The sequence below is a fragment of the Haemaphysalis longicornis genome, unplaced genomic scaffold, assembly GCF_048455015.1.
Source record: "Haemaphysalis longicornis isolate Haplotype H1 unplaced genomic scaffold, Haemaphysalis longicornis Haplotype H1 scaffold_4, whole genome shotgun sequence".
Lineage (NCBI taxonomy): Eukaryota > Metazoa > Arthropoda > Arachnida > Ixodida > Ixodidae > Haemaphysalis > Haemaphysalis longicornis.
The window spans coordinates 188,074,504-188,096,823 of NW_027526361.1; the positions used below are offsets into that span (position 1 = coordinate 188,074,504).

The following is a 22,320-nucleotide window of genomic DNA, read 5'->3' on the forward strand; positions in this document are numbered from 1 at the left end:
ATGGAAGAAAATTCACTTTATTTCTCTTCCCGGTTTCTGCGGCGTGTTTTTATTTCCTGCCGTCGTAAATAAACCCCTTTATCGTCGCCTTGGCTGCGCTGCAGGTGTTTTCACACTCGCTAAAATATTTCAACCCGAGAAAATTAGGTCGCAATTAAAAATCTGTACTCTTCCCAGAATTCCGCGCTCTGACGCAGCCGGCTTGGAACAAGTAGTATTGACGCTAGCGCCAGATTAGTCTCCTGTATATCTAAAACAATCTGTGATCGAAGCATTCTAAGTTGTTATTTTCCCCATTCCATCGTTAATAGGGACTTTGTGTCTATTCACACAGAGGTTGTCAAGGTTACACAGGCTATAGCGATCTGCCAAATTCAGGCATGCGGACATTTCAAACTGTTTTCACAGCAAACGCTAGCAAACCGGCCGGGAGGACGGAGAGCAACAGGCGACACTTTGAAACGCACTTTACTGGTTATAAAAAAAAACAAGTGTAAATCGGTTTAAAAAAAAAGCCGTAAGCACAGTGTACGCATTCTACACGAAAATGTCGTGAGATAATAAATGCATACAACCGATTGCAGTGACCCTTAAGCGCATTAAAGGGCACCCCGGTCACCGACCGTTTCTACGAGCATGGCGAGTGACGAATCGGATGACGAAAAGGAGCGGCGAGAGAGCTCGCTCAAATGTGGAGACAACAGAGTCATCGTTCACGACGGGAGGAATCTTCCCGTCACGCCGGCTGCATCATGGCATAATTCCCTCGTTACGGCTGGGGACCTGAGCCAGCCCCATCCTAAACAAGAGGCGACCGTCAACGACGATGGCCTAGGAAGGGAAAATAGAAAGAAAATACAAACCTCGAGACAGAATTAACGCTTAATAAGGATGACGGTGGTGGTAATAAGCAGTGAATAATAACGTCGTTACGGTGTAAGATATATATCAGAAGGTCGACACGTTGCAGTCATTGCATGAGCGGCGGCGAGATTGATGGCACCAAAAGAGACACAAGATGACCAACCCCCGGACTCATTTTAGCTAGCCAGCGCTCGGGAGACCGCACACTCTTCAGGACCTTGGATACCCGGAACACTTCCTCTGTGTGAGAGCCAGAACAGACCCCGTATTCTGGCGGTTGACCACTGAACCAGCGCTTATGATCGTCTTGCTCGTTCAAGCACCAGAAATGGTCTCAGCGTATTCCGTAAGGCTTTGTCCAGACACTCAACTTCGGAGAAACGGGGAAAGCAACTTATTCTGTTTTCGCTGCTCCCTGCAGGTGTCTGTCGGTCGCCCGTGCTTGTTGATTTGCATTGAGCCGGGAGAAAATCTTCTGTGGCCTCGAAGGGAAGAACATTTCCGAGAAAAGGAATGTTTTTTGCCTTCACTGCCGTTGTGTAATTACGTCTCCACGTGCCCTGCTTTCATTGTTTTACCGACGACATGTGTAAGCTATGACTTCGTCCTAATACAAAATAGTAACTAACGTATAGGAGCCTGTTAACCTGAATAATAATTGCAGACTTATTAGTTTGTGCACTTCGCGAGGAATAATTTGCAAACGAAGAAGGACGGTGGCTTATTGTCGGGAGTAATTCTGATGATGTCCTGAGGAAAAGCCCACGGGCGAAGAACAGCGAAGAAACATGCCAAGAAGCTACTTTCCACCGTTAAGCCACGCGTTTTTCTAACAAATCCATCCTGCATGTCTTCATCTCGGCAGCAGGGGCTGCAGTGCGAATGCGATGTTTCGAGCCTAAAAAACTATAATGAGAAACATTGCGTCTCCATTTTCTCTCCAGTTGAACTAACTGTTGCCGTGGTGTTTTTCTGCCTAGTGCAAATTTAAAGCGCAACAAATTTACACAGGAGACGATCGACACAAGGACAAGCGCTACTTTCAACTGGAAATTTTATTTACGCAAACAACATATATATACGAAATGTTGAAAAAATACAAAAAAACCAGTGCATGTGCGCATCGTCCTAACCTAGAGCATGGGCGCACTGTACAGGCGCGCACACGTTCTTTATGCCATGGGCGTATCCAGGAAGGCCAGCTCTTTCGCTGATAAAGATACAAAGGTCGTGCTCACACAATCTTCGCCACCACGATGTATCTCAGACGCCTCCACAATCTCCCGCGTGCGCTGATCGGGATCGCGAAAGACAACTGTATATTCATTAAATCGAGGCGAACACTTGCAGCTCTGGCAATGACTGGCGAGGTTCCCGTCTGTGCCTTTTTCCGCTCGATTGGCATGCTCACGGAGGCGTTGATTAAGACACTGTCCTGTTTGTCCAACGTAGGCCCTATGGCAAGACAATGGGAGCTTATACACCACTCCCGCAGTCCAATCAACGTACTGATTTTGGTGCTTAACCCCGAACTTTTTTCTTTTCTTTCGGAACCGGGCACGTAACAGTGCAAAGCTGCGACAGTTTTTCCGGAGCAGACATCACAACTTTCTTCAGCGCTAAAGTCGACACGCCCTTTAGAGTTATCGTGTCTGAAAGGCAGACATGGCAGAAATGTTTAGCGGGTTTTCTGCAGCGCAACTTGAACCTGTTGAATGTAGATTACCCTTTTGGTACAAGGAATTCGGAGCAGGTGGTTGAATATCTGAGAGAGAATTCGGCAGTGGGGTTTAACGTCTTTTCTGTCGATGTTAAAGACTTATACTACTCCTTGCCGCATGACCTGATGCTAACCTGTGTTGAAGATGTCATTTTTGCTTTTGATGCAGTACCGTTTCAGACTGTATGTGGTATTTCGGTTCAAGAGTTTTTGGATTTACTGGGGCTCTACTTAAAATCAACGTACGTCCAGTGGGATGGTCACGTGTACATCCAAAAGCAAGGAGTCTGTATAGGCTCATGCGTTGCCCCTGTTTTGAGCAACCTGGTGATGGTCCAACTTGACAGGATAATTGCTGACAGAATAAAGGAGGCAACGGTTGTAAAAGTGTTCCGATATGTTGACGATTTTTGGGTGTTAGTTGACAGTGGCGTAGAGGCGTTTTCCCTAGATGTGGAACGAACGTTGGCGATTTTTGAGGCATGTCTTAAAGGAGCCATGAAGAGAAAACACAAGTTTGGTTCATTCAAAATATTGTCTCGTTAGAATCATACGGACACCACTTTTAACGTAAACTTCGCTCAAATAAGCTACATAATTAGGAAAAACGGGAATGGTCATGCGACCCACCAGCTCATTTCCCGCAACAGAACCTATGATGTCACATGAGCTAAGCTCTGCGATTGGCGGAGGCTGGCAGAAGCAGACGCAAATTAGGTAGAGCTTACAAACTAGACGAACGAGCGATTTGCGCTTAAATTTAGGGCACATTCTTTACAAAGCAATAAGAATGATGGGACAAACAGTGGAAGTTACGAAAGCACATGTAAACATAGAAGTACTGATGCGTTCTGCTGTTCGTACTGCGCACAGCATGCTTGGTTTCGCTGCACAGCACTACGGGGCTTGGGGTTGTCTCAGACGACACTGGCCGATTGACGCAAGCAACGGTGTCTTACGTGACCCCATTTGTCGAGCGAGCACTGTTTCAGGGAACGAATATTTCCTCCCAGAACAAAAACAAGCCAGGTTTAAATGCGGGCAAAAACAAACCAAACGCTTGCCACGGTATGGTAGCGCCATCTAGGTTACGGAACGTAAAGAAACGCGGGAACAAACCAACACCGCTGTACAGAGTGGAGACAACCTTTGAACGGTCCCGTGCTGCCGCAATTGGGCCAACGGGCTCAACGCGTTATTCTTTTCGTTTCCCACGAGACCTAGCAACGTGAAACGGACAATATGATTCAAACTTCTTCAGTAAACCGCGTTGCGGCGATAATTTTAGCGCGGTTTTGACACAATGACTTGCTTCGGCGGCGAGCGAGCAACCGAAAATGGCGGCGCCAGCGTATACGTGTCTCTACCCTGTACGGCGGATGCGTGAATGAAGGGATTCTAGGCTGCAGAGCGGTCGGTTCCTGTGATGTCACTTGGGACCACGAAAACGCACGATTGAGCGGGAAAATCAAAATTTTAACCTGAATTGTTTAATTTCTCGGTGAATAAAGCACCGTTTGTATCCGGACAAGCGCTGGGGGCACTATAAAACACGAAATCTTTCGAATAAAACCAACTTGCATTTTCTCTTCATGGCTCCTTTAACCCCCTACAGGCTACACACGAGGTCCCTAGGCAGTGCAGTTTCTAAATCTTGGACCTGAGACTTCAGTTCTTGGGAAAACACGTCTGTTGAATGTAGGACCTTCGCAGCCGGAAGCCGCTACTGCCGTTCAGGTCTGCTCACACCAAACTGGTGAAACGAGCCATTGCCAGCAGCTGTCTCAACAGTGCCTTGAACAAAACATGCGAGCACCTTATGGACACCAGTTTCCATTTGCAAGTGCGTCGTCTAAGGTCGGCTGGTTACCCCGCAAACGTGATCGTAGCGGTGGCCGATGCAGTTCGCTCAAAGCAAAGACGGGCTGGCATCGGGCAAGGCGACCAAGATAACCAGGCGACCCACCAACCTAACAAGGTGGTGGTTGTTCGCTACCTACACGGCATTTCACACAATCTTAAAGAGATTGGTGGAAGGGTTGACGTCAAAGTTGTGGTGTCTGCTCCGGAAAAACTGTCGCGGCTTTGCACTGTTACGTGCCTGGTTCCGAAAGAAAAAGAAGTGCGGGGTCAAGCACCCAAATCAGTACGTTGATTGCACTGCGGGAGTGTGTATAAGCTCCCATTGTCTTGCCATAGGGCCTACGTTGGACACACGGGACGGTGCCTTAATCAACGCCTCCGTGAGCATGCCAATCGAGCGGAAAAAGGCACAGACGGGAACCTCGCCAGTCATTGCCAGAGCTGCAAGTGTTCGCCTCGATTTAATGAATATACAGTTGTCTTTCGCGATCCCGATCAGCGCACGCGGGAGATTGTGGAGGCGTCTGAGATACATCGTGGTGGCGAAGATTGTGTGAGCACGACCTCCGTATCTTTATCAGCGAACGAGCTGGCCTTCCTGGGCACGCCCATGGCATAAGGAACGTGTGCGCGCCTGTACAGTGCGCACATACTCTAGTTTAGGACAATGCGGAGATGCACTGTTTCTTTTTGTATTTTTCACCATTTCGTGTATATATATAAATATATATATATATATATATAAATATATATATATATATATATATATATATATATATATATATATATATATATATATATATGTTGTTTTCGTAAATAAAATTTCCAGTTGGAAGTAGCGCTTGTCCTTGTGTCGGTCGTCTTCTGTCTAAATTTGTTGCGCTTTAAATTTGCACTATGGAGTACCAACTAGCTCGAATTTAAAGGGTCACTGACACAAAAATTTTGCATCTTGTTTTTTTTTTTTGTTGCGATAAGTAGCTAGTGACCTACTTATAACCTGTAGAAACCTCATTTGCTTCAGCGTGCGACGGTTGTTTAATTAGAGGCATTTTCAATGCGTCCAGTCGCAGTTTCGGTTTCAGCGAGTGCCGCGAAGGGATGGATTTTGTGGATTTTGTGTGAACAAAGCTGACCACGTGACCGTCGGAGGGATATCACCGAGCAGAGCCGCCGTAGCAGTGTCGAATCCGCATCGACGGCAGTTTCTGCGAATGCCCCCACGTACTGATCTCGTGAGGCGCTTAATTAAAAAGCGACCATGGATGTGACGCAGGCGCTTCGAGTGCAAATGCTACCGCGGCTAAAGAACGACGCGCGAGACGGTGGGTGGCAAGACGCGCGCTGGGAGCAGCCGGCCGGTCTGCCTACAGGTCCGCCTACAGATGTGTTCGGCTTAGCACTGCGGCGGATATTCGAGTGCCGCTCTCGTAAGCGGTGCAGATGACAATTTTTAATGCAACCCGCAATCGCATCATTAACTCCTTTCTCATTTAAGCCACCATGGTCGGGACTTGGGGACCATTTCGTGCAGCGGTAACAAGCTATCAATCGAGCTACCTGCGCCGGCCTGGGCCACTTCGCGGCCGTGGCCGCCGCCTGAACAGCGACCGTGCGGCTAGCTCAGTGGGCTTTTCGTGCCTCCGGCACGTTTTCGCATCCAATGGTAATAAACAGTAATAGAAACAGAGTGCCTGGAATCGTTGTAGAACTTTGGTCGCGGCCAGCTGCCCGATTAGCTGACGAAATCACGGCGCCTCCGCCGCCAGCGATCGGGTCGTTGGTTCTCGAGAGCAGAAGCTCCGCCCTCCGGCCCTCCGATTGGAGCGGCGAGCCGGGCGAGCCGGCGAAAAACGCCGGCAGTGCGTGTTTGGATGTTGTTTATTTACACAACAACCTCGGGATGTCGATTGCGCGTGGTCCTCTGCTGGCTGCTCGGTTGCGTTTCGCACACTTTAAAATTGATTTTAAATATGTTCTAGGCTGTATTCGCCGCTGATATTTTGCAGATGATGTATATGTGTTCCCACCAATTTATCTCCGAAGTTATCTCGCCTTCAAAATTTTGTGTCAGTGCCCCTTTAAGTTTCTCTCCCTCTCTCTCTCTGTGCGTGTGCGTGCGCGTGTTTGCGCGTGTGCGTGTGTCTTTCTGTGTGGGTGTGTGCGTGCGTGCGTGCGTGCGTGTGTGTGTGTGTGTGTGTTCCTGTTTTTCTTAGTGTTCCTATATCCTTTATTCTTGTATATATTGTGTATATATGTCCTCATTAGCCCTGTATATACGTATGTCAAACAATGAACTTCAAAAAATAAACTTCAACATGTCAACATGTCAAAAATAAACTTCAACTTCAACTTTAACATATATGTATTCTCCCCTTCTCTCTCTGCTCCCTTTCCTGTCTGCCTATGCTCCCCACACACCCACACCAGCAGGCGTTCTTTGAATGAGACAAGCTACTCCTGCTGGTGGTATTTACTTTCCATTTTGACAATAAATTCATTCATTCATTCTTTGCACCTGTGACTCTCCCCGTAACAGGCGTCTTCCTTTTCAATTGAACAATCTGGGGTAGCTGTAGCAACCCAGCTTCATCCAACGGTCGAACACACTGTCTGCGACACCCACGGCATTTTAGATGGCGTAAGGCCATACCTTCTGCGATTCCCGAGCCGGTAAACTAGGCAACCATGTAACAGAAACCGCCGCTTCTACTGACACACCCACGGTGTTCCCGAAACCGTGTTTCAGAACTATAATTACTTTTGTCCGGCTTCTATCTTCGTTGTGACACCAAACGCCATTTTTGGCTAAGCAAACCGAAGCAGTTACGGTATTCAATATGCAAGGAAATAATGAAAACGGCTAGGGATTCTTTATCGACCCGGTTACAATGTCGATGGTGGCGAGCTTCCTATCGGCCATTGCAATCTTGGGGGTACCTTGGACACGCTAAAATGAAACATAAGGTATGACCATTCAGAAAAGAATATTTGGGAAAATGTTTTCCTGATAAAGTTGATTTGCATGTCATGTTATAAAAGAAAGTACAAGCAGACGTAATTCTAGCCTTCTTGCAGTAGCGAAACCTCTGTCAGTTCTGCATATTTCCTCGATTACGCGGAGGTCTTCTGACCGGGGAGGCAGCCATTTAAAGCATTGCAATTCAATTCTGTATAGCGAGCTCTAGTGAAATGTGTCCAGACATTTCCATTCAAGTTTGCTAGACACGTCTCACAAATGTGTCTACACTTCTCTAAGAACTATTAGTCATTAACCCTGTACGTGGACGTTCTTCCCTCCATTTTGCCCGTCTGCATACCTTTCAGCTCTTACGACTGCATACCTTAAGGACCAATAATAGTTCGCAATCCCGTTGGCCCGACGGCCTCGCTTGACATCGTTGCGTGGGGGTGCTTTTGCAGCTGTTCCCGGTTACAATGTCGATGATGGCGAGCTTCCTATCGGCCATCGCCATCTTGGGGGTACCTTCGGAAAGCTTCATCCACGGCTCCCAGTACATGGTCAACTTCGTCGGCCTCATCATCGGCATCTTTCTGGCGGCGAATGTCTTCCTGCCAGTGTTCTACGAAATAGACATGATCAGTGCTAACCAGGTAAGTTCGTACGGCAACAAAGTAAGGTGAGGGCTAAATAGACGTCTACCACGATGCCGTCAACGAGACTACCGTCAACGGCAGTCTGCGCACATATGCGCAAAAAGTACACTGAAACTATGCCTAATCTGTGGCGCCTTCTTTAATGACGCATTAGCTAAGCCAAGTTACATTAGTTCAAAAATGAAGTATGCGGCAATAACTCGATACCAGGGTGACACGCAGTACGCGGACATTTTCCGAAGGAGAAAAAGATAGTTTGGGGCTGCGTGCACCGCTCTAGAGTCGCAGAGGCTGAAGAGTGTGAGGTCAAGTATATTTTAGAGACGATAGCCTTTATTGAGTTACTTAAACGCAGAAACTTTGGTCTGTCTGTTTGTCTGTAACTCGATTCAGCCCTCCGGCCAATGCGAAGTCATATTTGCGCAATAGTCATATTCACAGCCAAATCTAAACGTCTAAGTCCGGTGTCAGTGTTCATACTTTTCAACATTGTTGAACAAGAACAACACTTTCCGTAAATATAAGGCCGAAAATCAATACACAAGTGGTATATACAGTGTTTCTTTATCAAAAAATTCATGAATGCTTGGTTTTTGCGACAGCAAATGAAATAATACTCAATGGCAGAAAACCGTCGCCTGCTGTTGCCAGTGCCACCTTCTCACGTGATTCAAGAAGTCAAGCGGAAATAGCAAACAAAGGTTCCACTATATGGGATGCACGTTCCGCTTGGAACGCTCGCGCAGTCGGGCATCGGGGTTCTACAAATGTTGCAGTAGGTGCCTCGATTCACGCGCATCTCCGCCGTACGGCAGCGCTAGCATCGAGGCACCCGACTTAGAGCAGTAGAACGCGGTAAATGTCAATGGATTTAAGCAAACCTCCAGCTTGTTATCTTGGGAGGAACGAGACGGGAAAGGAACATCATGAGAGCTGAGCGGGAAAGAGAAAGGAGGCCTTTACTTGGCCAAAGTCGATAAAGACTATCGTCTTTCGTCGACATTTGCAGCGAAAGGAGCCGATACGCGGCCCTTTTTTTCTGGCTGTTAACGTCGCTTTTTTTTTTGTGAATAGGGACGAAAATATTGCAGCGAGGCAGCGTTTACTTAGCGCAGCTGAAGCGTATCATGAGTGTGAAAGCAATTTTATTGCTCTTTGAAAAAAATATGGTACACTAAAGACGCCCATATTAGCCGAGCTGCCATATCTTCAAGAAAAAAAAGTATTTCAGAAACAAACGAACGTTTTGTTACCGGACAAATTATATTTACAAAACGGAATAAAGTAAATATCACCCTTGATATATACCAGTAACTCTAAAACGCAGCTGTATCCTGCCGTGGCTTTAGTCAGCCTAATCTGGTGCTGTGGCAGTTCAAAAGCGGTGTATGTCAAGTAGTATCTCAACAAGGGAGGAAAGAGGACGCATTGCATAAGCATGCATTATGGGTAGCCTTGAGAAACAGCTTGGAAGGATATGTTGCCATTCCGGTTTGTTTTTGAAGCAGATATCGTTGTCATATACTCGTGTCACAGGCTTGGTTGCACCGATACTGAACCTACCACTTTTTAGTAAAGCGGAACGTATCAAACTTACTATTGAGGCATTATCAAGATACAGCAGATTAGTTCCTAAATGAAGCGCTGGGTGAATTACAACTTTTTCTTTCGGGGGTGAGGTCTAGGCAGCAAACACTAACCCATCTGCGGCTGCGTGGCTTCAATATTTCTGCTTGTATTCATAAAAGGCAATGTAGAAAAAATTCTGCAGAAATTCAGAGAATTGTCTACCAATGCATAGTATTCTGATGCCGCTTGTCTTGAATGTGAGCTTTTGCAGCCACATTTTTTTGTGTTTGTAAATCCTGTCCGGCCAATTTTGTGTTTCTAAATCCTGCCTGCTATTTAACGATTACAGAGGGAACTTCTGATAAATTTGCATTACCCTGAAAATGCAAGGCGTTGTACGGTTTTACATTTTCCGTATTTTTAAAATATTGTTCTTATTTTAAAGTTTTTCAAAATTTCGTTCTAGAAGTTATATCAATTTACGCTAATATAACGATTACATTTGAAATTTTCGCGATATCCGCATTATTGTGGACGTGCAGGGCATAATACGGGTCGTCATTTGCCGCAATGTATTTATATCTTTCTTATTGTTTTAGTGCTGCAAAATTGTTGTGGTGAAATTATTTCATTTACGCTTATATAACGATTACGGATGGAACTTCCGCAGAATCTACATTATTGTGAAAATGCACGGCGGTGCACAGTTCGCCATTTTCGTCATTTTTTTATATTCTTTCTAGTTTGTTAGTTTTTCAAAACTTTGTTCGACTAATTAACTCCATTTGCGCTATTAGAACGATTACAGGTAGAAATTTCGTGAAATGTGCATTGTTGTGGAAATGCATGGCGTTACATGTTTGGCCCTTTTCAGTAATATTTTAATATGCTTCTTATGTTTGAGTTTTTAAAATTTTTCTGCGGCCAGTGATCTCTATTTACGCTATTATAAAGATTACAGGTGGAACTTCCGGGATATCTGCATTTTCGGGTAATGCAGAGCGTTACACGTTTCTGGCTGTGGGGGTACTCGACAAATGATGTTACGCATTAAAAGGATCCTTTTCTTGCGTCAGCGTGTTCGGCTTGTCCGGCCACCGAGAACTCATGAAAGCCACGGCCAGACCACCAGCCGTGGATTAGGGACTAATGAGAAGCAGTTCTCTCTCTCTCTCTCGTGCTGCTGAGCGCCAGTATAGCCAGGTCACGAATCCTATCTTGGCCGCGGCGTCCGCTTTTCTGGTGTGGCCGAGGAAAGAAAAGGCCAGTGTGTCAACTTTTCGGCGCATGTCACAGATATTCAGGCAGTGTTGAATAATCCGCAGCCATGCATTACGGTAGGCCTTATAGGCCAGGTGTAGCTTCGGCGCGCAAAATCCAAGTTTGAAAGAAATGGCCGGGCCTCGTTTCAAGCGCCCACTGCCGGGAAACACATTTATATCAAGGCATGCAGCTTATTGCGCCAGAAGTAGTTTTTTTTTTCTTCAGAAATGTAGATGCACGAGTATGCCGACTTCATTTTCGGCAGAGCTCCTCACTCCTTCGCCGGGCCGCCGGGGTAGAATTTTCGCTTTACAATATTAAGATGTCGAACGCGTATGATAGCTTGATTATGAGCAGGTCGGAAAGCTTACCATTCCCGCGATAATTTTTTACCGCCGTAGTGGCCGCAACCCAAACTCACAACCGTACTAAAACCGCTATACACGAGTATCTTTTCATCACAAAACCGATTACCATGGCCCAAACTTCGCTCAAAATTTAATTTTGCACGTTTACTTAGTAGGAGTAAAGCGTTCTATTGAAACGGGAGACAAATGGTTTATATTGGCAAATGGAACCGGGAGAGGAGAGTTAAAGCGCTAGGGCAATGGGGGCAATGAGACAGTTCTTGGTTTTCTCTGCGTCACTATTTTTCGCCCTGATGAGGGTACAGTTGAGTATTTCACGCGTCCAAGCTACACCTTGGCTGTGAGTTAACAACGTCTTGGCCCGAGCTAGTTGGTAATCCAGTGTACGAATTTCAAGCGCAAATATTCAGAGAGGTGACGAACGGGGCAGAGACAAGCGCTAACTTCCAACTGAATTTTGTTTTACAAAACGACATATATAAATGCATCAGTGCTAACAAAAACACAAAAAAAACTATGACAAGGTATGGGCGCAGTGTGTAGGCACGCACATGTTCTCACCCCTTATGTCATGCGCGCACCGAGGCAGGCCAGCTCTTTCGCTGTCAAATATACAGAGGTCATGCTAACGCAATCTTCGCTCCCACGATGCATCGAAGCCGCCTCCACAATCTCCCGTGTTGGCTGATCAGGGTCGCGAAACACAACCGTACATTCGTTAAACAGAGGCAATTCTGGCAATGACTGGCTAGGTTCCCATCTGTGCCTTTTTCCACTCGATTGGAATGTTCACGGAGGCGTTGATTAAGGCGCTGCCCTGCTCGCCCAAATGTAAGCCCTAATGCACAATAGTGGGAGCTTATACACGACTCCCGCAGTGCAGCCAAAATCACCAAAATCAGTACGTTGACTGCACTGCGGGAGCTAGTCATTGCTAGTCATGGCCAGAACTGCAAGTGCTCGCCTCTGTTTAACGAATGTACGGTCGTGTTTCGCGACCCTGATCAGAGAACGCGGGAGATTGTGGAGGCGGCGGCGATGCATCATGGGGGCGACGATTGCGTTAGCATGACTTCCGTATCTTTGACAGCGAAAGAGCTGCCTGCCTGGGTGCGCGCATGACATAAGGGGTGAGAACGTGTGCGCGCCTGTACACTGCGCACATATATACTCTGTTTTAGTTTTTGTGTTTTTGTTAGCACTGTTGCATTTATATATGTCGTTTCGTAAATAAAATATCATTTGGAAGTTAGCGCTTGTCTCTGTCCCGTTCGTCACCTGTCTGAATTTTAGCGCTTGAAATTCGTACACTGGGCTATGAGGATCGCAGTATATATAGCGGGGGTTACGGATTTATAAGATTACCTTGGTATCTCTACAACTTGCGCCGAAATTTCGACGCACCGCTGTTTTGTTTTTTTCGCTTCGATCAGAAAAACGGCTCCTCGGCCGGTGTAGAATCCGCGTCCTTGAGTTGGGTAAAGTCATGCCTTAGCCACTAAGCCAACGCGGCAAGTAAAGACTTTCGTCTAATAATGTGAATTTGAGCAGTTTTTTCATCGATGCTTGTCCCGATTTAAGCTATAGGAACGAAAAAAAAACCTGCGGTTTAGTGGAAGTGTGAACGTTATTCTACTTCTTGATCCTTATATTCCCAGATCATGGCTTTTAATAATACCAACGTCACTTACGTGACTGCTTTACCGAATATGCTCAACGTTCCCGGATTAATCCTGTTATACTCGGCTGAAGTGACATATAAGACGCAATACTCCGTTAATTTTTTCGCTTATTTCTTGAGACGCGAATACGTTTTGGGTACTGCCATTTTTTATTGGAACAAATAATGTCGAAGCCATTAAAATTTTCAGGAGAAAATTCAAGAAAGTTTTCTAGGTATTGGAGAAATGCAGTTACGCCAGCACTGTCAAAGGTTGCCGGATCCGTCAAGTAAACGTCAACCAGGAGTGTCAGGCCGTGGAAATACGACTTTTGAAGTATTTGTGTATAGCGCAGTCCACCTGCAAATGTTAGTGCCTCTACTTAAAGCAAGAACTGACCTAGCATGAAAGACTGACGTGCTTTCTTTTTTTTTCGTCACCCATGCATACTATTAACCAGCAAATGTTTACATCGAAAAGGAATAATGGACTTAAGTTTTGGTGCAACACGCGTCAGAAATTCGAAGTTAGTAAGAACGAGACTATCAGCGAGTGGTGTTAACCGTACAAGTGGAAGTAATCTGTAGTTTCCGGGCTACTATAGCGCTTGCGTACTGCGTATTTGTTAAGATGTGTGCACGGGGGCTGCACTTGTTCTTCTCCTGAGCCCACTGCCCACATGCAAAATATAATGTGATCAACTGACGCCAGCAGAGGCGACAACAACTACTGTTACCGAACACGCTGTTGCTATTTTACATAATGTACTGGCAGAGGTGGCTTCGTTTGAGTGATATGTCGACATTGCTGATCAAAAAGTAGTTCTCACACAACTACTAAGTTCAGTGGCCGCAGTGCATTATTAAAAGACGCGATTGTCCGAAAAAATCCTCCCGGCGCTTATCGAGCGCGGTTATAATTAGGAAACACACACGCACACGCACGCACGAACGCACGCACGCACGCACGCACACACGCGCATGCGCACAAAACGAAGCAGGCGGGAGGTAGCAGTTCGCAATCGCCGACAGAATGCGCGCTCATTAAAATGTGCATTTTACGCTCATTATAATGTCGCAGATGCAGCGAGGCATGCGACGATTCGAAGAAAATCCTTCTGGGACTTATCTGACACGCGAAACGACATCGACATTCACGCCGGAAATGGAGAACGAAACAAGCGTTTATTTCTATCCCTCGAAATGGCTCACAAGACTGTCAGACACGAGAAGTATTGCCTGATAAACAGTGAATTCAGTCATATACTATAACAGCTTATAACGGGAGTACGTGTCATCGGCTGTCGGGGGTATTTTGCGGTAGGTCGTTGGGAACATCGTGCGCGCATAGGTCTGAGACCTTGGATCCGACTATTATTTGCCTGCAACGAAGTAAGCACTACATATTGATGTGCACTTCGTGGGCTGCCATTCGGTTCCATATGCGCTATGTAAAAAAAAATTCAAACCCATTCTCCCTACACGGATACACTCGAAAAAAATTGTGACTAACCGCGTACTCCAGGCGACGGAAACTGCAAATCCATTCTGCTCATTTGTTGGCCGTGCTAGAAATGGAAAGCACTTCATTTACGGACCCCGCCGCGGTGGCTCAGTGGCTAAGGCGTTCGTTGCGCTGCTGAGCACGAGGTCGCGGGTTCGATTCCCGGCCGTGGCGGCCGCTTTTCTGATGGAGGCGAAAAGCAGAAACGCCGGTGTGTACGAGATTTCGGCGCACGTTAAAGATCCCCAGGTGGTCAAAATTAATCCGGAGCCCTCCACTACGGCGCGCCTCATCGCCTGCGTTGCGTCGGCGCGTTAAACCCTACAATCAATCAATCAATCAATCAATCAATCAATCAATCAATCAATCAATCAATCAATCAATCAATCAATCAATCAATCAATCAATCAATCAATCAATCAATCAATCAATCAATCAATCAATCAATCAATCAATCAATCAATCAATCAATCAATCAATCAATCAATCAATCAATCAATCAATCAATCAATCAATCAATCAATCAATCAATCAATCAATCAATCAATCAATCAATCAATCAATCAATCAATCAATCAATCAATCAATCAATCAATCAATCAATCAATCAATCAATCAATCAATCAATCAATCAATCAATCAATCAATCAATCAATCAATCAATCAATCAATCAATCAATCAATCAATCAATCAATCAATCAATCAATCAATCAATCAATCAATCAATCAATCAATCAATCAATCAATCAATCAATCAATCAATCAATCAATCAATCAATCAATCAATCAATCAATCAATCAATCAATCAATCAATCAATCAATCAATCAATCAATCAATCAATCAATCAATCAATCAATCAATCAATCAATCAATCAATCAATCAATCAATCAATCAATCAATCAATCAATCAATCAATCAATCAATCAATCAATCAATCAATCAATCAATCAATCAATCAATCAATCAATCAATCAATCAATCAATCAATCAATCAATCAATCAATCAATCAATCAATCAATCAATCAATCAATCAATCAATCAATCAATCAATCAATCAATCAATCAATCAATCAATCAATCAATCAATCAATCAATCAATCAATCAATCAATCAATCAATCAATCAATCAATCAATCAATCAATCAATCAATCAATCAATCAATCAATCAATCAATCAATCAATCAATCAATCAATCAATCAATCAATCAATCAATCAATCAATCAATCAATCAATCAATCAATCAATCAATCAATCAATCAATCAATCAATCAATCAATCAATCAATCAATCAATCAATCAATCAATCAATCAATCAATCAATCAATCAATCAATCAATCAATCAATCAATCAATCAATCAATCAATCAATCAATCAATCAATCAATCAATCAATCAATCAATCAATCAATCAATCAATCAATCAATCAATCAATCAATCAATCAATCAATCAATCAATCAATCAATCAATCAATCAATCAATCAATCAATCAATCAATCAATCAATCAATCAATCAATCAATCAATCAATCAATCAATCAATCAATCAATCAATCAATCAATCAATCAATCAATCAATCAATCAATCAATCAATCAATCAATCAATCAATCAATCAATCAATCAATCAATCAATCAATCAATCAATCAATCAATCAATCAATCAATCAATCAATCAATCAATCAATCAATCAATCAATCAATCAATCAATCAATCAATCAATCAATCAATCAATCAATCAATCAATCAATCAATCAATCAATCAATCAATCAATCAATCAATCAATCAATCAATCAATCAATCAATCAATCAATCAATCAAACTTCATTTACGGCGAGCAATTTTTTCAAGCCTTATCCCAATTCTCGACGGAACAGTTCGCGTGCTGCGTCAAAAAGTTACCGCCGCTCTGCGGAGACGGCTCGTCCTTCGGCTGCGTAGTTCGTGAAATATCCACGAAACTGCGCCGGCTTGTTACCTGGTATCTGTACACGTTTATTGGGACGAAGTTTCACAACATAGAATATTTAGGCATAAATCCAAAAGCAAGTCCCGCGTTAAACCCAGCATGCAAGCACTTGGTAGATATTAAAGGTTTTAAGCAACCAATTAGGCGACCATTTCCACCGATAGTTGTTCAGTGTTTAGTAACCTGTTCCGCACCTGAGCATGAGGTCACGGGTTCGAATCCCGCAACGTCATCCGCCTTCCTTAGGAAGGTGGAGAGAAACGTGAAACCGTGATTATAAAATTTTACTTGTTGACGCTTGAATAAGCATATTTTGCAGTTTTTGCCGGCATCCCCTTCTTGTCAGAGAGGCTGCAGCATTCTCTGTTTAACAGAGGTACTTAAACCTGAAAGCTATAACGTTCTTCTGTTTGGCGCCTTTAATTGCCCGGGCTCTTGGTGGGACCCCGCACAAAATACCAGCGGAGAGTCCAAAGCAGCTAATTTGTTTAACTTCTTTTCTTTCAATAACATCCAGCCTGCCGTCTTGCATCCAAACCCTGCTGGAAACGTACTAGACACTGTTTTCACAAACCTTAACTCTGTCGTTGTCGATCAGTTCCCCGAACCTATTGTGGCCGTTGACGCGTGGCACCCTCCTTTCGGAGCCTCAGCCCACATATGCATGGCGCACGACAACAGCGTTTCAACTCCCAGACACGACTTTTCTCGCGGAGATTACACATCTCTCTACCATTCGCTCGACAACGCAGACTGGACCTCTGTATACAACGCGCCCTGTGTAGACGTGGCCGTCCAGGAGCTAACCCAAACTGTTCATTACTTCATGGACCAACACATCCGAAAGCGGCGAATTCGCTCCTCTAAATTTCCATTCTGGTTTAGCCATGAGCTGCGAGGCGCGCTTCGAAGAAAACGTCAATTTCACCGCTTGTTTAAGGCCCACAATGACCCGTCTGCTCTCGCTAGCTTCAGAGAATGGCGCTCCTCAGTGAAAAAGCTCCTTGCCCGGGATAAAAAGATGTTTACGGACTACTCTGAAACATCTCTTACCCACTCCCCTCGGGAGTTTTGGCGGTACGTCAAATTCCGCACACGTCATGCACGCGAAAGCATAACCCTTCGGGATGGTGACAAGATTGTGTCCGACCCTGAAGGCGTGCGTGAACGTTTCGCACGTCATTTTTCTTCGACATACTCGACCTCTCACGACAGCGGCAGCGAACTGGATTTCTGGTTGTGACAGCATCCCTTGCTTCATCGTGAAGGGTTGTTGCACTGTTTTTGCCCCTTTGCTCTGTCACATCATACGTATGTCACTGGTTGAGCAACATTTTCCAACTGACTGGAAAATTGGTTCCATCTTCCCTTTGCACAAATCCGGAAGCGTCACAATCCCAGCAAACTATAGGCCAATCTCTCTTCTGTCTTCATTTTCCAAAGTCTTCGAAAAGGTCTTGCATCGATACCTTTTATCAGCTATGCATCCACTAATTCATTTCAACCAACACGGCTTCATGCCCAGAAGGTCGGTAGATTCAAATCTTGCCTGTTTTCTAAACGACATCGGCCCTCCAGTACTGTCTCGCCAACAGGTAGATACAGTATATTTCGACTGTAGCAAGGCCTTCGACATTGTTAATCACGATCTACTACTTCGCAAATTGTCCGCATACGGTCTTTCCCTTGAGTTCTGCCAGTGGTTCGGCAGCTACTTAAGAGGCAGGTCCAATCCGCCTCTTTCATTGCGGTGTGCTGCCACCTAGCGTGCCTAGCGGAAGTTGAAGCCGTAGGGTTTGCCGGCGTTTCCTCCGGCTGCGTTCTCGTTGTATGCACGGCAATCCCACATTACGGCGAGGAGCAGCCGAAGTTTTTCTTCTGTGTTGGTGTTATAACGCCTTAAGACGACAGCCCCTGGTCATCACATAATACCAGGCGGCTTCTTATCACTGAATGAGGGCTGGCAGAGAAATCTCGGACAGATCCGTGTGCCGTCCGAGTGGCAGCTCGAGCAGTACTTGGAGTCGTCTGGCATGAAGTGCGATCGCCAGTTCAACAAAGGCCGGCAGTTCGCAAAATGCCTTCAAGCGCTGGACACATGTACGATTGGTACACGCGATTCGCATGCGACTGATCGTTACGACTGTCGCCACTAGTCGTACGCGTGAATTTGAGACGGCCCGATGCGCGCATGAGATGCGTCGTCGGCGTCGCTCCGCCCACAGTTTTTGCACCATGGTCAACTACGACGATCGCTGAGCTGAATTTGTAGATTCTGCGCGTTTGTTCGCAAGAAATGGATAAAGCAAGCTATCGTGAAGCGTTTTCTGCCTTCGGAAACAGTCCGCGCACACGCCGGCCGCGCCTGCCAGCTCGGCACACTCAGCGGCTCGAACCGGCGCAGACCACGGTAGCAACCGCGCTTGTCGCTGCTCTTCTGAATCAATCTGATCGCTAAAAAGTTCCACATGCGAGAAAGTAGGTGTTAGTGTGGTGAAAAATTGTGCTAGGGATTGTTGTCAGGGCTTATTTTAAAAGCGGCGATCAGATATATCTGCCGCGATGCAAGCCTACGCTGACCAGTCGCCGCGGCGCGCGGTGCGCCGAGCAGCCGAGAGATGGCGATACCTGCGCGGAAGCATCGAAACAGGCTACGCAGATGTCTTGGTCACCGATCGCTCAAACGGCAGTTATAACTTAAATAGAGTTCCACATGCGAGAAAGGGTATGATAGTGTAGTGAAAAGTTGTGTTGCGGATTGTCATTCGCAGTTGCACAGATAGCAGCGATCAAATATCCGCCAGGATGCTAAGCCTACAGTTCCCATCACCCGAGCCGACACGAGCGACGCTAGCCGCCGTAGCCGATCGCGTGCGGCCGACGGGAAGCGATAGAAGCCGGCACCGTTCCCTTTTCGGCACTCCGAGTTACAGCGGAACGCAGCACAAGTTGTGGGCATTGTTCCGCGCACAACGAGCGCACACAAAAAATCAAACGATGTAAATACAACCACGACCCCTTCCCGCTTGTGCGGGAGCTGTGGGGAATGTCGTCTGCTGCCCCTACTGGACTGCTTAGGGACTTGGCCGCTAGGGGATTGCGCATGCGCAGTGGGGTTGTGAAAGAGGCGGATTGTGTTAGTTACGAAGGCGCTACTTCCCGGCCCTTCCCGATGACCTCAGGGGTAACCCAAGGCTCGACACTGGGCCCTCTCCTTTTTAACATTTTTGTTAATGACATACACCCCGCTATTAGGCACTGTTCGCTCTCCCAGTATGCCGACGATATGAAGCTCTATCGCACTATTTCTTCACCTTACGATCGTGTACTGCTGCAAAATGACATCAACGCAGTTTCTGCATGGTGCGACTGCAACTATTTAAAACTTAACCTCTCGAAAACCATCGTAATATCATACACTCGCAAGTCTTCCCCGCTCACTTTTACGTACTTACTGCTCGGTGAACCTGTAAAACGCGCTACCGTAGTGCGCGATTTTGGCGTAATGATGGATGCGAAACTGCTCTTTAACGCGCATGTGAACTATCTGACCAACTCCTGTCTCCGTACGCTTGGCGTAATTTCCCGCGCGACCAGGGATTTCACCGACCGATCATGCTTTGTTTCCCTGTATCGCGCTCTCATTTTGTTCAAGCTCGACTTTGCTAGTGCAATTTGGAATTGTTTAAGCCCTTCGTCCTCCCTTCGACTAGAAAGGATTCAGAAGCGCTTTACTAGAACCGTGTTTTCTCGCCACTCACCTATGAGCCGATGTGAGCACGGTGGGGCTTCTGAAGATCCTGAATTTAAATGAGCTATCAGCGAGGCGCTCCAGGCGCGACCTGGCTTTTCTGTTTAATTGTATTCACTCGAAGTTCGACTGCCCTTGCCTCGTAAGCTCTGTCCATCTGCGAGTGCCAAGCAGACCACTACGGCCGCATGGATGCTTTGATGTAGACAGATCAATGCGTTTGGCACCAGCCAGCCGGTGCCAGCTCACCTATAACAGTCTGTTTCTATCTCCTGTAGACGTTTTTTGCAGCGATTTGGTACTGTTTAAGCGCTCTCTGAAATGTATGATATTTTGAATACGCATGCTCTGGAGAGGTCGCTCCTGCACTTCTCTCCTTGCTCTCGTGTTTCCTCACATACAGCGCTACCTTGCCCATCTTCGTACGTGTTCGTACGTTCCTTGCCATGTTCGTACGTTCTCCTGTGCATACTCCAGACACATCCTCCGAGCCTTTACCGTTCAAAAATGTTTGTGTCTCCTTTCGATAACACTACACTTTTGTATATATCTATCTGCACTTCCACATTTACCAATTTTTGATTTATACGCTGCCCATATTTGTACTGTTTGTATTCCTTGTATCCATGCATCTATGTATGTTGCCTGTTCGTATTCTTTGTACCTATGTATGCGGTGCATCACCCGAGAAGGCCCTGTGCTGTTGGTGAGCACTTCAAATAAATAAATGGCATTCGGGGAATTCGGGCATTCGGGGAATTCCCGCATTCGGGGAATAGCTGAAGCGCATAAGAATATAAAGAGCGGAGACATGCGCGCGAGCCACCCGTCAATTTCGCTTACAGATGATGAGGTTGTCTTCCTAGACAAGTCGGGTGTTTAAGTCGTTGCGTGACATACGTTTTTTTTAGCCATTTGTTCTTTTTAATCCCACTTTTTTGCTCATATAACACGTATTTTTTTCTAATGAAAGTTCAGTTAGAACGTTCTCACACAACTACTAAGTTCAGTGGCCGCAGCGAAAAAAAAAAAAAGTCAGAAAAAGTAAAAAAAAAAAAAGACAGCGCTTGTGGCGTTTTTGCTCTTTTTGTCCGATTATCGTCTGTGCTGACCATCATGAAAGCACTCCAACTCGCCCAATACGCTAATTTATTATTCTCAAGGCAATAGTGAAGTGCTGAGTGCCTACTTGTAATGAAGGTTTGTTTGTTCCATTAAATACAGAACAGTGTTTTCAGTTGTATATGTTGCTGTTTTTCTTCGCAGTATCTGGAAAAACGATTCAACTCAGTGGTCTTGCGAAAGTTCACGTGCGCCCTGACTGTCATCCAAATGGTAATTGTAGAACATTTTTCTAGTTTATTTTTCCCCTCGTGAAAACCAGTTTTGGCTTACCGCAACGTCCTATCGCAGTGTTTCTACATGGGAATCGTGCTCTACGGTCCGTCACTGGCCCTTGGTTCAGGCAAGTACACCGTTGAACCTATTGTACAACTACGTGTCATTAAGTTTCAATGTACAGTACTTGTGCTAATGCTGCGTAGGGCAAGAAGAATTCTCCAAGGCGCCTTCCAAGAAGGGAGAACTGTAAAATGATTATTCTCATGATGAAAGACAAGGACGACGACCAAGAGTTAGTTGAGTTTAAAAGAAATTAACGTTTCGGCTCCCACACGGAAGTCTTGGTCACAATGATACCTTGAAGGGAAATAATCGCCTTATATACGTTTCACAACGCTGCGCAGGCAACTTGCGTAGATTGACAGCAGGTTTCCGGCGTTCCGATTCAGCGTGTGTTCCGTTGTCTGTATGTCAAGTGATTCCAGTAACAGGCATGAGGTAGCATTCCTTTCTTTTGCGAGGACGCGTGCAGCAGACGAGTTGATTGTGTGCGATGTGGTATCGCAGTGCTCGGCAAGGGCGCTTGTTGACACGTGGCTCTTCTTGTTTACATCGTTGTGATGTTGCTGCAGGCACTTTGCAAAGTTTCCTGACTCACCAATATGCACTTACTATTATGAGCAATATGAAAGGGAACACAGGACCGGGTAAAAAAAAATTCCCCCGCATTTCCCCGAGGGGGAGAATGTGAAAGTGCGAATGCACGGTTGTCGGCCCGCTTGCGGCGCTTGCGCTCGGCCCCCGCAGCCCACCGCCTCGCCGCC

General features: G+C 45.6%; 1 protein-coding gene across 1 annotated transcript in view; it reads left to right on the top strand.

The window, feature by feature from the left end:
• Window positions 1-22,320, top strand: part of LOC144179586 (sodium-coupled monocarboxylate transporter 2-like) — a 107,630-nt gene that overhangs the window by 17,471 nt on the left and 67,839 nt on the right. The window contains exons 2-4 of the mRNA XM_077707997.1: window positions 7,871-8,062; window positions 21,422-21,490; window positions 21,569-21,620. Of these exons, the coding sequence (XP_077564123.1) occupies window positions 7,871-8,062; window positions 21,422-21,490; window positions 21,569-21,620 (313 nt within the window). The remainder of the gene's footprint in view (window positions 1-7,870; window positions 8,063-21,421; window positions 21,491-21,568; window positions 21,621-22,320) is intronic.